Genomic DNA, 20,221 nt, shown 5'->3' on the forward strand with positions numbered 1-20,221 from the left:
TCAGTCCTTAAAGGCATTCTTTGTATCAAGTGGCTTCCGAGAACAAGGCAAGGTCCCCAGATGCGAGCAGAATTTGGGTTGTGTTCACCAGGTTATCTATGGTGACTACCATAGTGCCTAGCATATAGGTGGTGATCAATACACACTTTTTCAATGTTTCTCTCATTCTTTCTTTGTTCATATTCTGTTTCTTCTTTCTAAAAATCAACTTATAATTTACTTCCAATAAAATGCCCCAATTTTAGGTGTATAGTTCTATGAGTTTTGACAAAAGTGTACACACATAACATGGAACATTTCTGTCACCCCCAAAACTTCCCTTCCCTGTCAATCCTTGCCCACTCCAGGCGACGGGCAACCACTGACCTGCTTTCTGTCAACAAAGGTTGATTTGCCTATTCTAGAATCCCTCAAATGGAATTACATAGTGTATTGTGTCCAGTTTCTTTCTCTAGGCTTAAAGCCTGTATGATTTATCATTGTGGTGGCATGTCCATTCCTTTTTATTGCTGAGTATTATTCCATTGTGTGGACATACCACAATTTTTCATTCACCTGCTGATTGATATTTGTGATTTCCAGTTTTGGCTATTATGATGAAAGCTATAAACATTGCTTCACAAGTCTATGTAAACATGTTTTCATTTATCTTGGGCAAATTTACCTAGGAGTGGAAGTTCTGAGTTCCATGGTAAGCAAATGTTTAACTTTATAAGAAACTGTTCTCCAAAGTGGCTTTACCATTTTATACTTTCTCTGGCAATAGATGAGAGTTCCAGTTACTCCACATCCTCACTGGTATTATCAGTCTTCTAAATTTTATCCATTCTGATGGGACTATCCCTTTCTTTTTAAAAAAGAAATGAGAAATGTTTGTTGAATGAGTTAAATAGAACATTCTTAGACCTATGTTCCTAAACGAGCAAGTTTCTATAGGAAAGACACCTTTGCCTTGCGCGCGCGCGCTCACACACACACACACACACACACACACACACACACACACGATAGGGCCTTCTGTGTCTCTGGGAAATAAAACCGTTGCTTCTCTGAGGACAGGCTTTCTACGTTAAAAGCATAACTGCATGCCCGGGCTTCAACACTAGCGCGCTGCAAACTCTCAGGCGCGGCGCTGTTTCCCCAAAGAGCTCTCACGCCAAGCCTCTCAATTGCTCTCTTCTCTACTAATAAATAATAATTGTCTTTTCAAAACGCTGGTTGTGGCCGGCGCTGGAGAGCTCCAGCTGGAGGGGAAAGCTGTGGGTTGCCTCTGTGATCCCTCCCTAACGAGCCCTTTCCCCCCCAGTTTGGAGCTAAAGACACTCACAGGCTCCCGCTTAAGTTCCCCAGAAAACCCCAGGGAACGGAGGGCTCTTGGACACCTCTGGCACCCCTGCAACCCGGGCACCGGGCATGCTCAGAGGGCGCATAGGAGGTGCAGGCGTTGGCTGCAGTGGGGCCCAGGAGCCGGAAGGTGCCGCTGCGGTCCCACTTCCCGGCTCCTGACCCAGCGCGCAAAGTTGTGCTGGAAGCCACGGGGGGAAGGAGGGAACGAGCGCGCGCGGGTGGCGGGGAAGGGGGGGCGGGAGGAGGGAGGAGGGGAAGGAGCGGGGGGGGGGGTGCCGAGCGTGTGTCACTCTCTTTCTCCCTCTGTGTATAGAGGATGTGCTGAATGGTGCGCTTGGAGGCGACGGCGGCTGAAGAACAGTATCCGGCGGCAGCTGGCAGCCTCGGCTGCCCGGCTCGGCTTCTCCTCGCCCTCCGAGGCTCCGCAGTCACCGCGGGCGCCCGACCCCGCGTCCCGCCCGGGGCATGGCTGGGCGCCTGGTCCCCGCGTGCTCCGCCTGCTGAGCCGCGCCTGAGGAGGTGCGGAGGCCAGGAGGCCCGCGGAGGCCGGCGGAGGAGTTGAGTCGAGCACCTCGCGAGCAGAGAAAGGAGCCGGTACCCCGCGCCCCGCTCCGGGTCCCCTGCCGCGCTCGCCCGGGCTGCCCGGAGCCCCGATGAGCCCAGATGGCCGGGGCTCAGCCCGGAGTGCACGCTTTGCAACTCAAGCCCGTGTGTGTGTCCGACAGCCTCAAGAAGGGCACAAAATTTGTCAAGTGGGATGATGTAAGTATTGGGGGGCCAGATTCGGGGCGCTGGCGGGGACACTGGGCAGAGCAGTGGGGCGGGAGGCGTGGGGGTGGGGCGAGGGGCGCGTTATGCAATGGGCGCACCGCGAACCGGTAGGGGCGGCCTCCCCGGCACAGGTTGGCGACTTCCCAGGCGAGGGGCAAAGAGCAGGGTCTTTGCGCGTGCTCCTGTGTTCTCCGGGCTTAGGTTGATATTCCTACTGGGTCCGGCAAGCTCCCTTTGCGGGTCTTCACTCTTTGGGGCCAATGGACTAGGAAGGGCGGGCTTTGCCTTGTGGCGGGTCCTGAGAGTTTGGAAAGTGGTGTAGTGTGAAGTTGGGACCAGCTGGAAAGCGCTGAGGTGTGAACAAGACGCGCCCCTCTCCACCCGCAGAGGAACCCCTATTACCTCCTTGCCCTCTTTCAAGAAGGAACAGCTGCGAAGTCCGAAACTGTTTAGTGACTGCTAACCCTCCTAGAGCTTTTATGGGAGCCCACGCGGCAGAGGACTCCGTGGTCCAGCCGACAGGTGGTCATTGATACCAAACTTCAGCGTTTGGCTCCGCAGTGAGGTGCCCTGAGAAGGGCTGGGGAGGACACACCCGAGGAGGGCTAGAGAGAGAAAAGGGGGGGCATTGAGGGGTCCAGGAGGCTCAGTGGGCCTGCTGGCAAATGGGGAAGGCTGGTCCTGAGAATTGAACTGGCTGGAGTCGTCAACTTGAAACACATCTGTCAATACATCCTTCCCCCACCCCAGTTTACCCACATCTTTTGTCGGGTGGGGCAGAGCTTAGCCCAGCCTCTGATCTCCAGTGTTTCACGTGAGTCCTGAACCCCAGGAATTCAAGTGATCCACGAGTCCTCCCCCCGACAGTTGCCTTCAAACACTGAATTTAATGTTGCTGAAAACACGGGCATCTTCAGGTGGAGGACATTACCGTATCAATTTTGTGTTCTGAGTGCCATTCAAAAAGTTTGACAAGAACAACCCACTGGAATTAACCTGAGCTGCCAGAATCTAAGGAAATTCACGTTCAAATGACTAAGACATCTCCTTAAACGGGGAAATTACAGGAGACTGAGGTGTACTTCTTGCCGAAAAGATTTTCCACCTAGTAAATTATAGCCTATTATCCTCCAGAGTATTTTTCTTTAATCTTCTTAAGTCATTTTTCAATGTCTGAGAACAATTTAAATATTCCAGGTAGTGAATCCAATTACTTAGCTGAGTGGGTCGGTGTGTATATTTTGTCCACTTGGAAGTGCAAATGGAACTTGGAATATGAGCCACAGCTTCCTTGAAAGCTCAGGCGAATTATTAAACGCTGTATCCAGGGGCGTAAACATACATCCTTTTACTGCAGACTTTACGGTTTTCTCCTTCTGTTCCAATCTAATGACCGGATGTTTTTTGTAAATGGAATAGACAATAAGTTCAGACATAGATTAAACACTTTGTGTCAAGGGAAAACAAAAAAGGAAAATGCAGTTTAACAACTAAAACCATCCTGTCCATCTTGAGATCCTTGAATAGAGAGCTGCTGTGATGATGGATTTACTGAGAAAGAATGAAGGGCAGAAGGAAAAGAGAAAGAGACTTTGCAGAGTACAAAAAGCGTATTCCAACATAAGCTCGGGATTTATTCACGGTGATAATTTTTAACTGTATTTTAAATAATTCTCCAGAATGTCTTGTTTGGAAGAAAATATCCTGTGTCACTTTGAAAGTGAAGGTCTTCTGTGGAAACATATTTTGATATATGCAGGTAGATGATTTTTATTATTTGCACTTGTCACATATTTCTTCCCCAGCTTCCAGTGCCAGGTCCTGAGCTAGATCCTCGGGTGGTGAGGAAAGTAGACTAAAGTACCTAGCATGGTACAGAACTTACATAGTAGGTAGAGGAGACAGGAAATGATCAAGAACACAGTTGATACAGAAATTATGAGTGATGCAATGAGAGTAATGGAGAGGCCACCAGTGAAACACCATCTGAACAAAGTGAGAAGTACTCCCTCTGAGCAGTAGAATCTCTGATCTTTTATAAGGAAGAACTCAGATTGCACCCCAGAGTCACAGTATCCGGAATATGATGAACCATCCTGCAAGTTTCTTGCCTCTCTTGGCCTCTGTAGTGCTCGGTGGACTAAGAGGGACCCAGACTTTCTTAGGTTGCCTGCATCTTCCCCAGGTGTCACCCCTCTACTCCTCCTTCTAGAATCAAGCCAGTTGAGGTGATCTGGCTAGTTATATTGCATCTAAGTGAGATTGTGTGTTGAAGATGAAAAATAACTAGATCTTGAGTCCAAAATCCTGGATTTAGCTGTTCGTTCTATTGTGGGTCAGCTGTGTGACTTTAGGTTAATCAGTTAAACTCTCAATCTTTGCTGCCTCTTGCACAAGACTGAGAATACCACATTTTCTACCTATTTTAGCTAATAGTTCGGAGTAACCAGTAGGATAAAGCAGCCCTTCTCACACTTAAGTTCACATCAGAAACATCTGGAGGGCTTGGTAACAAATTGCTGGGTTTCACCCTCAGTTTTTGATTCAGAAGGTCTTAGGTGGGGCCTGAGAATCTGCTTTTTTCATAAGATCTTGAATGAGGCTAAAGCCGCTGTTCTGGGGAAACGCACTTTGAAACCACTGAGGTAAGGTTTGTGAAAGAACATGAAAATTGTGATAGCACAATCCTATGGGCCTCTGTAAGTTTTTGCTGGTTTGGGAATTTAATTTTGTCTCTCCATTTGCGTTTTGAGAAATTCATCCAGTTGGTACCTAAGAGGTAGAAAGACCTCATGACATAATCCTGGACAATCCTGTCTCTGATGCTCTGACTGGCTTAACCCACATTCACACATTTCTTTTCAACTTCTCATACGCCATAAAAAATTTTCAGCATTTTCACCTGCTTGTAGTGAGATTGTCAGAAAGGGAAAGGAAAGAGAGAAGACTCTTGTGAGGCCATCTAGTCTGACTTCCTTTCTTTGAGCAGAGGAGGCCTTTTGACCCTGACTTTGGAAAATACCTGCTGCCCTCTGCCCTAAGAGTACATCTGCATCTGCTTGTCTGGAGGAAAAGTAAATGCTGGAAATAATTTTAAAAATCTCTCAAATATCAGATCTCGCTTCAAAATTATAGAACATTGCTCTATGGTCTTTAAGAGACAGGCTGGGCAAACTCATAAAACAGATTCTTAATTGCCCATTAGAAAGCATAGTGGAACATTTGAAAATGAGTTTCGGGTTAATTAGAATTGTGAAGAGATTATCTCTTGTTGCTTGAGTGGCTAAAGCGCTTTAATTGTCCTGACCATCATATGGAACGGAAGGTGTCACCCAGAGGTTCCAGTGCCCCGCATAATCTGTTGGCTACCTGCCAAAGTCATGGTGAGATTGTAGATGCCCTAAGGGTGGTAGTCAAAATCTTTGAGATAGGCACTACTCATCACAACAGACAGTAGGTGGATAATGGAGCTGGAGTGGGGTCTTGGAGACACCAGAGCCAGACATTAACCTTTGAGAGGTCCAGGGAGTCTGCCATGATCCGTAGGGGCATATAGAAATATTTCAATGTTTGAACAACTAGTAATGGTGTATACAGTCTCAACACCAAGGCCAAACTTTGTCCTTCAGAACTTGGCCAGACAATAAAGACCTACCTTGGCTACCTGTTTCACCAGTGATATCAAGGATGCCACTTTATCCTTGCTTTTATTTTGCATTTGTGTATTATCAGGCTCTGGTGGTAAGAGGTGGGTATAAAGGACTTAAGCCATTGTGAGAGAGTCCTGGTGAGATGGACGGTGGAAGGGGTTACTTTCTCCATCTCAGTTAGGGAGCTTGGGAGATTTTGAGTCTGGCCCTTCTTGTTATTGGTGTTTGGCCTTGCTTTGTTTTCCACAGGGTGGGGAGGGAAGGACAAAAACCATACAGTAGGGCTCCCAACCCCTGATTTTCCCGGTTGAACATCTGACGACCCAGAAGTTGCAGTGCAACTTTGTTCCACCACCTCTGGGGCATGGGAGGCTTCTCATCTGTTTGTCTTTTCTTTTTCTCCACTCTCGCCCTCCAAATTCAGATCTCATTGGGGTAAGTTACTTAATGCATCTCAGCCTCAGTTTCCTCATCTGTAATGTGAAGATTTTAATACTTCTTGCAGCACAAAAGAGCTGTTAAGGTTAAATGAGTAAAGGAATATGCATTACTTTGTATAATGTCTGACATACAGGAAACCCTCAATAGCACACGCTTTTAAAACTGATCTTCTCGGGGGTGGCCTGTTAGCTCAGTTGGTTAGAGCATGGTGCTAATAACACCAAGGTTGCTGGTTTGATCCCCGGCCACTGTGAGCTGCGCCCTCCTTGAAAAACAAAACAAAACGACAACAACAAAAAGTTATTCTCTCCCCAATAATTAGAGGGCCATGAATTTTATCAAAGTAGTCAGTGTGTTAGATGACTCTTTTATTCTACGAGTGAGACGATCCAGATCTTCCTTCCATTCCCTTTAAAGTGCACTTTGATTTTCATATTTTATCATTTGAAAAGAAAAAATTCAGTTTTTATTTGTTTTATTCAGTTTTTTCAGAAAAAATGAATCTACATAAAAAGCAAATCAGTTTAAAAATCATCCAAAAGTTTTACTTCCACTTAAATTCCTTAAAAAAATACATATATATAATATATGAACATATTTATATTTATATATACATATATAAATATATGTATGCAGTAGGTGCACAGATATGATTCTGGGAAGGAGGAAACAGTTAAAAGAAACTCTTATAATTTAACAAGACTGTGTGTATGTGTGTGTGTGTTTGTGTGTATATATATATATATATATATATATATATATATATATACACACACATATAGAATAATTGTACATCATACATCCTGTCTTATAAGCATAGTCTACTATTCAAAATTCATAATTGCTAGACTGGTTCAGTTTGAGAAGAAGGCTGAGGGAGCTCAGGTTTGGATTTGCATTACTGTCCTGTAGATTTAAAACAAGAAACTCCCTCCTCCCTTTCCACCACAACCCTCTCCCCCCAAAATGCCCCACAGCTAAAACAAGTAATAATACTAATAATAATGATAATAATAATAATAACATGCTAGATATTGCACATTTCCCAGCTTCCTAAACTAAGCTTACTTAGAACTTTCGCATGCATAGAAGCTGCAGTTACAGATTCCAAAATTATGACAAGAGAATGAAGGAAGATGATACTGACAAGACTAATGAGGGAGCAGAGGTGGGCTTTCAGCAGCATTCACTTTGTAAAGGTTATGGGAAATCGGGAAGAAACAGCTCTGGTTGGTAAGTTGTGGATCCAGATGGGGCCCTCACAGAGTGAGAGGGGGATTTTAGACTGGAAGGCTGGCAGGTACCTTCTAAAATGCCACTTACAGATGCCCAGCTATGTCCTTTTTTTATTTCCAAAGTGCTTTTGTGAATTTCTCATTGACAGTAATTATGGTTACCTAAATGTGAGAATATTGCTTTTCCAAAGTGAGTCAATAAAGGTTTTTGAAGCTTTTTATCAGTGTAACATGTGTACAGTTAAACACACAAATCTTGTGTCCAGCTGAGTCAGTTTCCACAGTTCCTTCAAGGGAAGATCAAGAAACAGCATTGTCAGCCCCTCAATTCCCAGAGTGCTCCCTTCCAGTCCCTACACCCACCCTCCAAGGGTAACTCCATAGATGAGTTATGCCTGTTTTGATCTAATAAGACTATTTTTTAAATTGTCAATGAAAGCAAAACGAAACAAGCCCTCTTTTACCTAAAGCATTTTTATGATGGCTGAACTCTCTTGAACAATAGCAACAAAAGTGACTTATCTTCTATTTAGATGATACTTAATTGGGTCCTTATGTGTCCTAAGGTGAAGTCTGAGAAGTGAGGCAGGTATAATACCCTAGAAGAGGAAAGAGTTAAGCCAGGCTCTAGTAATTTAGCAAGGAAAATGCAAGCCCGCAGGCTGTTATTGGCATAGCAAAGTAGACTAGTGGAGTGCTGTTTTTGGAGTATGTTTTTCTCTCATTGGGTTTCTTTCTTATCTAGCCTGACTTTGATATTCCCACCTATGGTACATTAGGATAATTTGCTCTGGCTATTAGCATATCTCAAATACTTCCCTTGAAAGTTTAATCTATCAATAAATAGCTTCAAATTATGTTTACCTGCGATGACATTTAAATGGGACGGGAACATTTTGCTTTTTATGTTGAACTGATAACCTGGAGTTAAATGTTTCTTTATCAGGGTTGTTTCATGTTATCATGAACAAGGAAGGAGTGCCAGTGTAAAATGGAATGTGATTGATTGTGAATTGTGGGTCTCTCCTAAACAACAAATCCTTGGTAACTGAAAACGTTAGTTTCCATATTGTCCAAGCTAATATTTGGCTCATGCAGCCTTTTCAGGTCGTGTCATAAATTCCATCTGCTCGGACAGATTTCATAATGCTCCCTTTCCCCATCTATGCCATGTTTGATTCCCCAAAAAGAGCCATGTGTCCCTATGTTTCAGTAGGGGAAGGAACATAGATGAGACATATTTCTGAGATCAGTTAGAAATGAGACCCTAAGAACATCATCAATTTCTGTAAAACAGTAACTGAAATAGCATAAAAAGAAGGTCAGACTCTTTAAGAGGCTTTGGGATTCCTCTGACTCTTTAAGGTCTGATATTTGATGATTTAATTATCTTCTTCACATGCTAATTTTAATGTTTGGAATTTTTAAAAACATTTGTATTCTGAAAATATGTTTAGGTATGTATGTTAATTGATATCGACTAAATCTGTATATTTATTAAGAAACTAAGTTATTGGAAATGAGGAAACATAAAATGAGAAAAAATATTAGTATTAAAACAGAATTAAAAGCATCCTACATCTATTTTACGCTGCAGAGGCTCTTTTAGTTCACAATATTTGCTTAATATTGTTTCTTTTTATTGCATTGAAGTTTTATGAGCAAGTTCAGTGAAAATGCATTAGTTAGCAAAGAAAACAATTTTACCTAAACGAGTCATGATGGATCTCAATATATAATATTGATATTTAGGAATTAAGAGATTATTTTTCTGTTAAAAATCAAATTTTCTTAGGAACTTGTGTATGGATTAGGTAAGGGGAATTTAATTTGATGCATTTTATAGAAGAGGCCATATGAGCTCAAAAAGGAGATGGAAGACCACAGAGCAAGTCCGTGCGTGATCTAGTAGATTAAAAAAAAAAAGAGAGGTGAACCAGAATGCTTTCTCAGGTGTGCTGGTTTGGATATGGTTGAGTCTCACTTAGCATCCATTTTTACATTCTCTTAGTAGGGCTTTTTATAACACAGAGTCTGGAAATCCAAAGCTACATTTTTAGATAGACTCCCTTGAGGAGTCTAATATTATGGCTGCAAATTAAGCTCCACCAGTGTGAGATACACCCATATGAGATTTGGAGGGCAGAGTGTGCAAGAGGCTACCTTTCTGCGTTCTTTGGGTTATTTCTACAGATATGTGAGATGTTGAAGAAAGAAGTGTCACCTTCTGGAATCGTCCATGGACTCTTTCTTTGTCTTCAAATGAGCTGGCATGTTTTTAACGCCAGGGGCTCCTTCTTGATTTCTCACCTTTCCCAGTGAAGGAGGCAATAGCTCTGAGGGGTCAGTCCTGAGGTGTTCTGGGCTCATTCATGGAGGCTCAACCTGAAGCCCACTTCTCCAGTCCATCTGTCAAGTGCTCAATTTCCTGTAATTAAATTCCTTTATGTTCACAATTTCCAGAGAGGTTTTTGTTTCCTTCGTGAACCCCTACCCGATCTGGCCTTTTCTGGATGTAGGATTTCATGACTTTTAGCCCTAATGTGCAATAACCATCTAGATATCCTATGTAATTTTCTCCTTCAGTATTACATTTGAATAAAATAGAATTTTGCTGTAATGCTACCTCTGGAGTTCAACATGAGAGTGACATTTACAAGTATAACTGACACTTATAGTTGTAAAGCACTACTATTTATTTACATTTATACCCATGCAGTCATCAAGACCACCTGAGTGGTAGGAAAAGAGCAAGTGTTGTTATTCTTTTTTTTATTTTTTTTTAGTTAAAGTTTATTAGGGTGACAATTGTTAGTAAAGTTACAAAGAGGTCATCTATATATCACATTGTGTGGTCACCACTATTATTCCTGTTTCACATAGGAACAAACTGAGGCTTGTGAGTTGTGACTTGTCCAAGGACACACAATTAGTTAGAGTCAGAGACAATTTAAAACTAGGTCTTCTGGTTAAATTCAGGGCCCTTTCCAGTTTGCCATGGCACCCCCAAACAGGATTCTTTGGGTAACAAAAGACTTTTAATAGAATCTAAATTATTACAAGTTGAAAGAAATTTGTTGACTTTTCCAAAGAATCTTTCTAATTTTAGGATTCATAAAAATGAGTCTTGGATCCCAAACTCATCCCTTTTGGCTATTTTTATGGTATATATACAAAGCCCATTTTTGTCTACACTATGTAGGACGTGGGGACATAGGAAAACTTCATGCTGATTTGAGCAACGGAGGCCAGTGTACACTGTAGTCTACAAATGTGCTACATCAGTCAGTCACTGATGTTTCTAAAACATGCACGTAGAAAGATATTCAGGAATGGCGTTAAAACAAATGTCACTTTTTTATTTCATTGCCTAATAAGTGACAGACATTCTTGTATCTGGCAAGACTTATTATATGTGCTTCTCCACCATTTTCTCTTCCAACATCCTTGCAAATGTCATTTGTTGCATTCCCATGAAGACTGGCTTCTTATGGGAATATTCGATCTTGGAAGATTAAGGATATGGTGGGCATCAAGGAAGTGTGGAGGCTGTCACCTGCCCCCAAGCAAGACCCAGAAGGGCTTGAAATTCACAGCAGTGTCAATCGAGAGACTGGGTTTGGATCCAGTGCAGGAAGTTGCATACAGAGAGGTGCCATGCCTTGTCCATATTACAACTGGACCAGGGCTCCTTTAGCTTTAATAGTATTCATCTTCTTTCCCTAGGAGAGACCATAGACCCAGCACTCAGTAGGTGCTCAGGGAATGTTTGTGGAATGAAGAAAGGGTCTGGCATGTGTCTGGCTCACAGTAGGTTTACAATGGGGAGGGTATAGTATTAAAGCAGAGCTAGAGGGCAGTCATGTTCCTAAGAGCCCTTCGAACACACAGCACATGGAGTTGGCTGGAAAACCCTGCTCTTCATCCTTCCATTCCATCTGCCATCTCCCACAGTCCGGGGGACTCTGTGGCCTTCTTAACTAGGGTTTCTGCATGTGAGATCAAGAAGCAAAATGTTTATTGTCAATACAGGGCTGACTGCTGTCACAGCACTGATTTCCTGTAAGGTCTAAATATGGCTTGAGGTTGAGTGTGTACTCACTCAATAATGATTCAATATTTGTTGAAAATTATAATGCTTAATGTATTTGCATTTCATATCCTGAATGTTACCAGTGGCTTCTGTTTTCTGATAAAGATGTTCACACATTTATCCAGATATTGCAATGAAAATTTCCCTTAAAGAAATTCAGAGGTCTTGGGGGTGACAGAACAAGTGATTGGTGGTTGTGAAAACATTCTCTTTATCACGGTAATGACTAACAAAGAGAAAAATTAATATATGAGCTTTATTGCCAAAATGCAAAAAATACCAAATAAAAGATATAGAATTTTAAAATATTATTTCTAATAAAGCTCCCACTTACTTTATTCCCTCTGTACAGAGGAAATGGGAGTCACTGGGGCAATTATTGACTTCCTCTCTTTTTCACTTCCAGTTTAATGTCCTGGGTCACCTACATTCTACCATCTTCCCTCCTGTCCCTGGGAAAGCAACCCAGCTGTGTTATGGATGGAGCCCATGCTTCCTGGTTTCTCTGGATGCTGGCTTCATTATTATTCCCCCTTTGAAAGTATCTGTGAAAGTTTTGCCTCTGTTGAAGCTCTTCTAAGAGCATATCAATATACTTTTTAGTCTTAAAAATTCCAACAGAGAGTCCAGCACAATGCCTTTAACCTTCCTTCTTCCTGTAGTTACTGTCCTCTCCCTGATCACCTCCCTTTCACAATAAATGTGTAATTTCTACTCACCATGTATCTCCTTTTCCTCACATCCCACACACTCCTGCTCTGCCCTCCAAAGCCTTATTCTGCCTTACTACTGTTTTAAAATTCTGTTGCCAAAGCTACTGGCAACCTGCTAGGTGCCAACTCCAACTGATACTTTTCAGTCTCTACTTTGCTTCTTGTCCTGCAGTATCCTTCCATCTACCTATTTAGTATTCATTCACTTTAAATATGCATTGATACCTCTCATGAGCTGAACATTTTGCTAGTGGTATGAGTTTCTGATGAAAAATGATTTGGTTCTTGCCCTCATGGTGTTTATATTCTACTGGAGGAGATAAGTGCTAAACAAATAGAGGTATATTTTTTTCATTGTAAATGTGACAAGAGATACAGAAAAAAGTACAAAAGGATAAATGAGTATACCAAGTGTGGACAGTCTCCCTAGAGAAATTCTATTTATGAAAAGACCTGAGTTGTAAGTAGGACTTGGGCAAGGGGAGTGTCAGGCCCAGGGAACGGTGTACGTGGGCATTCCAAGGGAGGAATGAGCATTTGGGACTTTGAAGGACAGAGCAGAATAAGCAAGTGGGGAGATTCATGGCTCAGGTAACGCAGGCGGGATGGCCATAGCCTGCAGGTATATGCTTAGGCCACTACCAGATCTTTTCCTAAAGTCAGTGGGAAGACATTTAAGCTGTGTTCCTCAATCTTCACATTTGGTGTCTGATCATTCTTTGTTGTAGGGGTCTGGCCTGTGCACTGTAGGATGTTTAATTTAATAGTATCCCTGGTCTCTCTACCCACTAGATGCCAGTAGCAACACCCCAGGGTGAAAAACAGAATTGTCTCTGGACGTTGCCAAAATTTCCCAGGGGTGAAAAATTGCCCCTGGTTCAGAACCACTGATTAAAATTTAAACCACTGGTATTATGTTACTGGACGTGTGTGAGTGCATGTACGTACACACACACACTCACACACACACACACACACACACACACACACACACACACACACACACACAGCCAGTAAATACGTGAAAAGATATTCAACATCATTAGTCATTAGTCATCAGGGAAATGTAAATTAAAACCACAGTGAGATGCCACTTTACACCCCACCAGAACTTTATCTTTCTGAAATGATTGGGTTTATTCATTTGATGCTCCCACTGAGTTGTGAGCACCTGGGATGGTTGGGGATCTGAGTTTTTGTTTGAAAGACTAGTGGGTATCTTAATACAAGTCCATGAATCCCTATAGTGTCTGAAGTAACCTGCATAATATTTGAAGAAACAAGCTTGCTACTTTTCTCCACATTGTTTTAAAGGGATTTTTATACTTGTCCGTAGTAAAAGGCAAATAGTTTAATGAATCCTTCTCTACTGTTTTTGCATCCTCTATTCTGGACCTTCTTAATCTTCTCAGCTTTCCTTTATTTGGACGGATTTCAGACTGGACACACCCCTGCAAGAAAATTCTCTTCAATGCTGCTGATGCACGTATAAGTTTTACTTAACTGATCCCAATCTAACGTGCTGGTATCCATGATTTCCTTTATTGTGTGTTTTTTTGTTTTTTGATTTTTGTTTTTTTTCCATAATCAGGGCTGCATCACTGACATGTGATAAGGCATCACATCTGATGTTCTGTGACCCTTAGAATTCTTTTCCCCTTACATAGCTGCTTGCCTCCAATGTATATATTTGTCGTATTTGTCTCTACTGCTTCCCCATGGAATATTGCATGTTATTTTTCCTTGCTGACTCTAATATTGATTAGTTTAGAAGTGGATGTCTTGATTCATGTGTGCTCTCTTGTACTAGCATAAGAACACAATCACTGTAGAGTCAAGATTGCAGTCAACCTTGGCCAATAGACTCTCTGACAGTGATGCTAAGGAATGAGCTGTGGGTTTGTAGATGGGTCTTTGACCTTAATCTTAACGTTTAGGGTTATGATTTTAGAAGGGCTGCCATACTGAAACACCACAGACGAATATCTTAAAGAACAGAAATTTCTTTTCTCACAGTTTTGGAGGCTAGAAGTCTGAGATCAAGGTATTGGCAGATTGAGTTCCTTCTGAGGGCCCCGAGGAAAGACTCTGTTCTAGGTTGCTCTCCTTGGCTTGTAGATGGCCGCCTTCTCTCTGTGCAGTCACATCTTCTTCCCTCTGTCTGTGTCTGTGTCCAAATTTCCGCTTTCCATAAGAACAGCAGTCATATTGGATTAGGGTCCACCCTTATGACCTTTTGACTTAGTCACCTCTCTAAAGACTGTCTCCAAGTAAGGTCACATTTTTGAAGTACTGGGGTTAGAAGTTCAACATATAAATTTGGGATGGTGTTGGGGGCGGGCACAATTCAGCCCTTAACATACCTCAGCCTGGTTAAGTGTAGCTCAGAGTGTGGCAACATGTTGGATCTATTTAGATAGTTGAGTAATTGACACTTAGAGAAGCAACTAGATTTATTTTACACTACGTTGATGTTAAAACTAGATAGAGGCTGCATGTATGGAAAACCCCAAAACTTTCTAACTGGAATCATCTCACCAAATTTGCTTTGTGAAAAAGATGTCCCTATTAACGTGAAACCTTATTTCCCCTTTTAAAAAGGTTTATAGCTGCACTGCCCAGTAGACTTAGAAGGTGAGCCACATAGGAAATGTAAAGTTTTCTAGTAACCATATTAAAACAAGTGAAAAGAAACAGGGAATTTTAACAATATAGTTGATCTAATCCAATGTGTTGATTTCAAAATATAATCAATATCAAGGATTATTAATGAGCTGTTTTAAATTCTTGTTTTCATTCTCAGTTAAAATCTTACAGTATATCTCAATCGAACTAGCCATGTTTCGAGCACTCAGAGCCACATGTGGCCAATGAACTCATATCGGACAGCACAGGTCCAGAGCACGCGTTCTCAGATGGGGCCACATCTCCTCCAAAGACATGGAAAATGGTTCCTGAGGAATAAAAAATCTTCCTCTTTATTTGTCTATTTTTTAAAGCACAGATATACGTATGGCATATATACAGATATTCAGATATTCAGAATATCTGTGATGTTAAAATTTCATGGAGGATGATTAGGAAAATAAATGTTGAAAAAGGCTCTTTAGCAGGGCAATAATGAAAAAAAGATTAAGTAGTACTAGTCTAGGGCATATATGTACTTGAAGGTTTAATTTCCGACACTTCCCTTACTAGCTTAGCTGTGTTTCCGTGGCAAGTTATTGAACCTAAGCCTTAGTCTGTAAAATGGGGATACTAATAGTGTCTGCCTCTTTAATTATTGTAGGTATTAAAGGAGAAAATCCATTTAAAGTTCATATGGAAGTGATTGGCTCAGAACCAATGTTCAGGATGTGTCCATTATTATACTATCAGAGATTTTTGTAAAGAATATTCTGGTATTGGAAGGGAGTTGGACGACTCGTGCCTTTGTCATTTCCTTCCAGTTTTTTTAGGCTGTATATGTTTTTTAGTTTCTTAACAGTGATTTATTTATTTTCCCAATTCATCTTTTTTTATTGAGATATAAGCATCATATAACATTATATTAGGGTATAGGATTGATTTATATCAGTACATTGATGAGAAAACCATCGAAATAAAGAGTTACTTTGTAATGTTAATGTTGGTTCCAGTGACTTTTTCTTGCTGAAATGTTTCTCATTCTTTTGGATCTGGAGGTTTTGTGGAAGTCCTTTACTTTGTTCCTTGGCCGTCCTTTATTTGGCCTAAAGATTTTTAGGGGATTCATGTGAATTGCAAAACAGCAAATTGCAAAACCTTTTACACATGTATTATTATATTAGTCTCTGCTATTGATGAGTTAAGGATGAGAGTAAAATGGTTTCTATCAAATAAAGAGGAGTAAATGGAAATTTACTGTATACCATTCAGTATTACTAACTTAAAACAGGTATGTTTATTGGTGTTCTCTTTTTCAAGGTTGATGTTTATTGGAAAAGATACCTTATAACTATCAATAAGCAAATTCAAGTTGAATTCTTAGAGGCTACGTATTTATAAAACACAGATTTGCCTCCATTTTAAGCTCACTCGTGCTCTTCCGGCTTTCGCATCATTGTATGACTGATCTAGTGCCTCACTCACTGTGGGCCTGGGTCAGTGGACCTCATAGTGTGGTCCCTGGACCAGCGGCCGTGGCAGCAGCACTAAGTGCTTATTCAAAATGCAGATTCTCAGGCTCCCTCCCAGACCTGTGAAATGAGAAACTCTGGGAAAAGGGCCCAGCTATCTGTTTTAAGAAGCCCTCTCGGTAAAATCTGATGCACTCCCAAGTTTTAAAACCACCATGTTGTGGAATACACCTCTTACAGGTATTGATGGAGAGATCAAGAGTAAAACATAGACCGTTTGAAAGTTGTCTCCATTATTCTGTAGTAAAATGCTGCAAGAGTTAGTCCATCAGCATTTGTCTTGGAAATGAAGGAAGATCATGCATTTCAAACGTCAAAGTAAAGCATATGTTCTGACAATTAAAAATACTTGCGATCTGGGTTGAGCGGCTACTTTGGTATGGGGAGAATATAGAGACTTGCGGCTATGTGGGAGGTGGGAAAAAAGCAGGTGGAATTAAAAATGGATATTTGTGTTTTTCTGGGTCAAATCCTGTGTAGCATGGCAAGAATGCCAAGTTCCAGCTGATCTTGGAATGTTAGAGGTGATTATGGAGGAAGCCGGCAGAGTGCCGAGATAAATGATCATTTAACAGAGGCACTGTGGCCGGAAGTGTGGGGTCAGAGCGTATTGAATGAAGGAGCTTTAATTTTGAAGGAGGAGAAGGAATAACCTAGAAATAACAGCATCTGAAACAACCAGGCAGCCTACCATGTTCCCATATAGAAATCTGAGCAGCTTCACTCGGCTCACTTTAAATATTTGATTGCCTGGGACCTTTGCAGTGAACAGTTACCGACATTTTGATTAGAATCTTGTCATACACTCTTGTCAGAGACTGATAAGAAAAGGAACTGACCTGAGAATAAGTTACATCTACAGGTTAATTCCAAATTCACCTGGAGGTGGACGTGTGTGCAGCCTGTCGGAAACTTGTATTTTGCCCAAATCTAGAAGAGTAAGTGATGAAACAGTATGGAAAATATTGCTATGATTTATTGGAAATATTGTTGCGAACGTTTACGTGTGTAATCTCACAGGAGAAGCTTAAAATATTTTTTAAAGTATTCTTTCATTCTAATATTGTTTCCAAATGTCTTTTTTGATACTTAAAAGTGACTTTGAAATTTCAGATGAAGTTCTATGTAACAGCAATATCCTTGGAAAAGATATTTCTCAAACTGCATGTTAAGAATGAATCTTAACTGGCCTGCCAGTGAGCTCAGTTGGTTAGAAGGTAGTGCTTTTAACATGGTTGCCAGTTCCATCCCCACATGGGCCATTGTGAGCTGCACCCTCCACAATTAGATTGAAACAACTACTTGACTTGGAGCTGATGGATCCTGGAAAAAACACACTTAAAATAAAATTTAATTGTTGGTAAAGTTACATAGATTTCAGATGTACAATTCTGTAATACACGATCTATATCTCACATTGTGTGTTCACCACTCAGAGTCAGTTCTCTTCCCATCACTATATATTAGACTCTTCTAGAGTCCTCCTCTCCCAACTTTAATTAAAAACAAACAAACAAACAAAAAAACAAATAAGTTATGGGGATGTAATATACAGCATGGGGAATATAGTCAGTAATATTGTGTTAGCATAGTACTGTGTAAGATGATTTCTGGACTTACGGTGATCACTTCTTTAGGAATATAAATGTTGAATAATAATGATATACTCCTGAAACTAATATAATATTGTATGTTAGCTCTATTTTTAATACAAATCTTAAAAAATAAAAAGAAAAACCCTAAAAAATTAAAAATAAAGTAAAATGTTTAAAAAGTTAAAAAAAAAAAAAAGAATGAATCTTAAGAATATAAGGATAAAATAGAATGGCATTTTCTCAAAAAATTAAATATAGTACTATCATATGATCCAGCTATTCTATTCTGGGTATATATTGAAAAGAATTAAAAGCAGGGATTCAAACTTATATTTGTAGACCCATGTTCATAGCAGTATTATTCACCATAGGTGGATAGCCAAAAGGTGGAAATAACCCAAATGTTCATTGAGGATGAATGGATGAACAAATTATCTCACACACACACACACACACACACACACACACACACACACACACTAGACTATTAGCCTTAAAAAGGCAGGAAATTCTGACACATGCTACAGCATGGGTGAACCTTGAACACATTAGGCTAAGTGAAATAAACCAGACACAAAAGGACAAATACTGTATGATTCTACTTATTTAAGGTTCCAAGTGCAGTCAAATTCATAGAGACTGAAAGTAAAATGGTGATTGCTAGGGGTTGGGGGTAGAAAGGAATGGGGAGTTATTGTTTAATGAGTATGAAATTTCAGTTCGGGAAGATGAAAAAAGTTCTGAGATGGATGGTAGTGATGGTTGCACAAAAATGTGAATGCAGTTAATGCCACTGAACTTTATACATAAAAATGGTAAATTTTATGTTGCATATGTTTACCACAATAAAAAACGCTATGATAAACATTTGCTATTTTAGTAAACCCATTTAAACATAATCCACTATAATAATAAAAAACATTTTTATATGCCAAGCAGTGGCCTAGGTGCTTTCCCCAAATTTTCCTACTTAATTCTTATAATAAAACCCTCTGAGATAGGAATTATTATTATTTCTTTCTTTCTTTCTTTTTTTTTTTTTTTTTTCAGTTGTGGTTGTATAAAATGAGGAACCAAGAGGAGACAGGCAAGACTTTGAACACAAGGGGACAGCCTCCATAGCCTGGCTCTTGCAGTAAAACTTACCATGTAGACTAAAACCATCAATCTGCTGTGTCCACCAGGAAAAGAATCTGAAATTCCCAAATTGTCTCTGCACATTCTAATTTTCATTACAAGTCCTTTTGATCAAATAGAGGACATGACATACCACAGTTAATGTGTTTGAAAAGTTGAAATAAACTGGTAATTTATGCCTCTTTTTAAAAAATGCAATTCCTGCAAAGGCCTAAGTATTTCAGTGTAAAAATCCATGTCCAATGACATGTGTTTTCTTGTGCAGATGGTATGCCTTTCTGAAAATTGCCAAAAGGAAAGAACACAGATTTTAGAAATGTTTAATATTATAATTATAGTACATGCAGTTTTTGCTTTACAATATGCATGCTTTAAACTCAGAAGACAGTTTGTGACGTTTTGTTTTATTGTGTGAAATTTAAATTTGTTACAATTTTGTGTATATCCTTCCAAATATGTAGAAGATGGCCTTGTTTACTGTTACCTTGGAAACAGCCATGCCCAAATTTTATGTTTACTCTCTTTAGCACCATTAAAAATCATTTTATAGAGCAAATGTAATTTAAAATACCTCAAGCATAGATATTAATTAATTTTAATCATATAAAATATGTTATGATATTTAGTATCAAAATTTAGAAAATTAAATATAGTTGTTTTTAGTAGAAAACTTAAAAGACTTGTCTTAATCAAGAAATACATACATCACAGGGACTTTTCCTTTACAAGTCATGTCCAAATATTATAATTATTAGTAAAGTAACTGAATTAATGTAATTAATAATTGTGTGACGTTAAAGATGCCATGTCTTTTTTTGTTTTGAAGTTTTCATTAATAATTGACTATCTTGGAGACACTCTTAATGATTATTACTTGTTAAGTAACTCCTGGGTAGGACTTCCTACAGTGATATATATTGATATACATGTTTTTTTCTTAACATTTCTAGGACTCCACTATCGTCACTCCAATTATTTTGAGGTCTGACCCTCAGGGATTTTTCTTTTACTGGACAGATCAAAACAAGGTAAGAAATTATATTTGTCTTTCTTACATTTTCCAATTGGTTGCTAATTTGCAA

General features: G+C 40.1%; 1 protein-coding gene across 2 annotated transcripts in view; it reads left to right on the top strand.

Annotated features, from left to right (window-relative positions):
• Positions 1–1,632: 1,632 nt before the first annotated feature.
• The window catches only part of PLCB1 (phospholipase C beta 1), a 684,403-nt gene continuing 665,814 nt past the window's right edge, over positions 1,633–20,221 (top strand). The window contains exons 1-2 of one of the 2 annotated variants that reach the window (XM_088789261.1): positions 1,633–2,109; positions 20,090–20,167. In XM_088789261.1, the coding sequence (XP_088645387.1) occupies positions 2,011–2,109; positions 20,090–20,167 (177 nt within the window). In that variant the 5' untranslated portion in view covers positions 1,633–2,010. The remainder of the gene's footprint in view (positions 2,110–20,089; positions 20,168–20,221) is intronic. The other variant, XM_088789262.1, reaches the window with a different exon arrangement.

This window comes from Rhinolophus sinicus, chromosome 13, assembly GCF_057876585.1.
Source record: "Rhinolophus sinicus isolate RSI-liver-muscle chromosome 13, RSI-T2T, whole genome shotgun sequence".
Classification (NCBI taxonomy): Eukaryota; Metazoa; Chordata; class Mammalia; order Chiroptera; family Rhinolophidae; genus Rhinolophus; species Rhinolophus sinicus.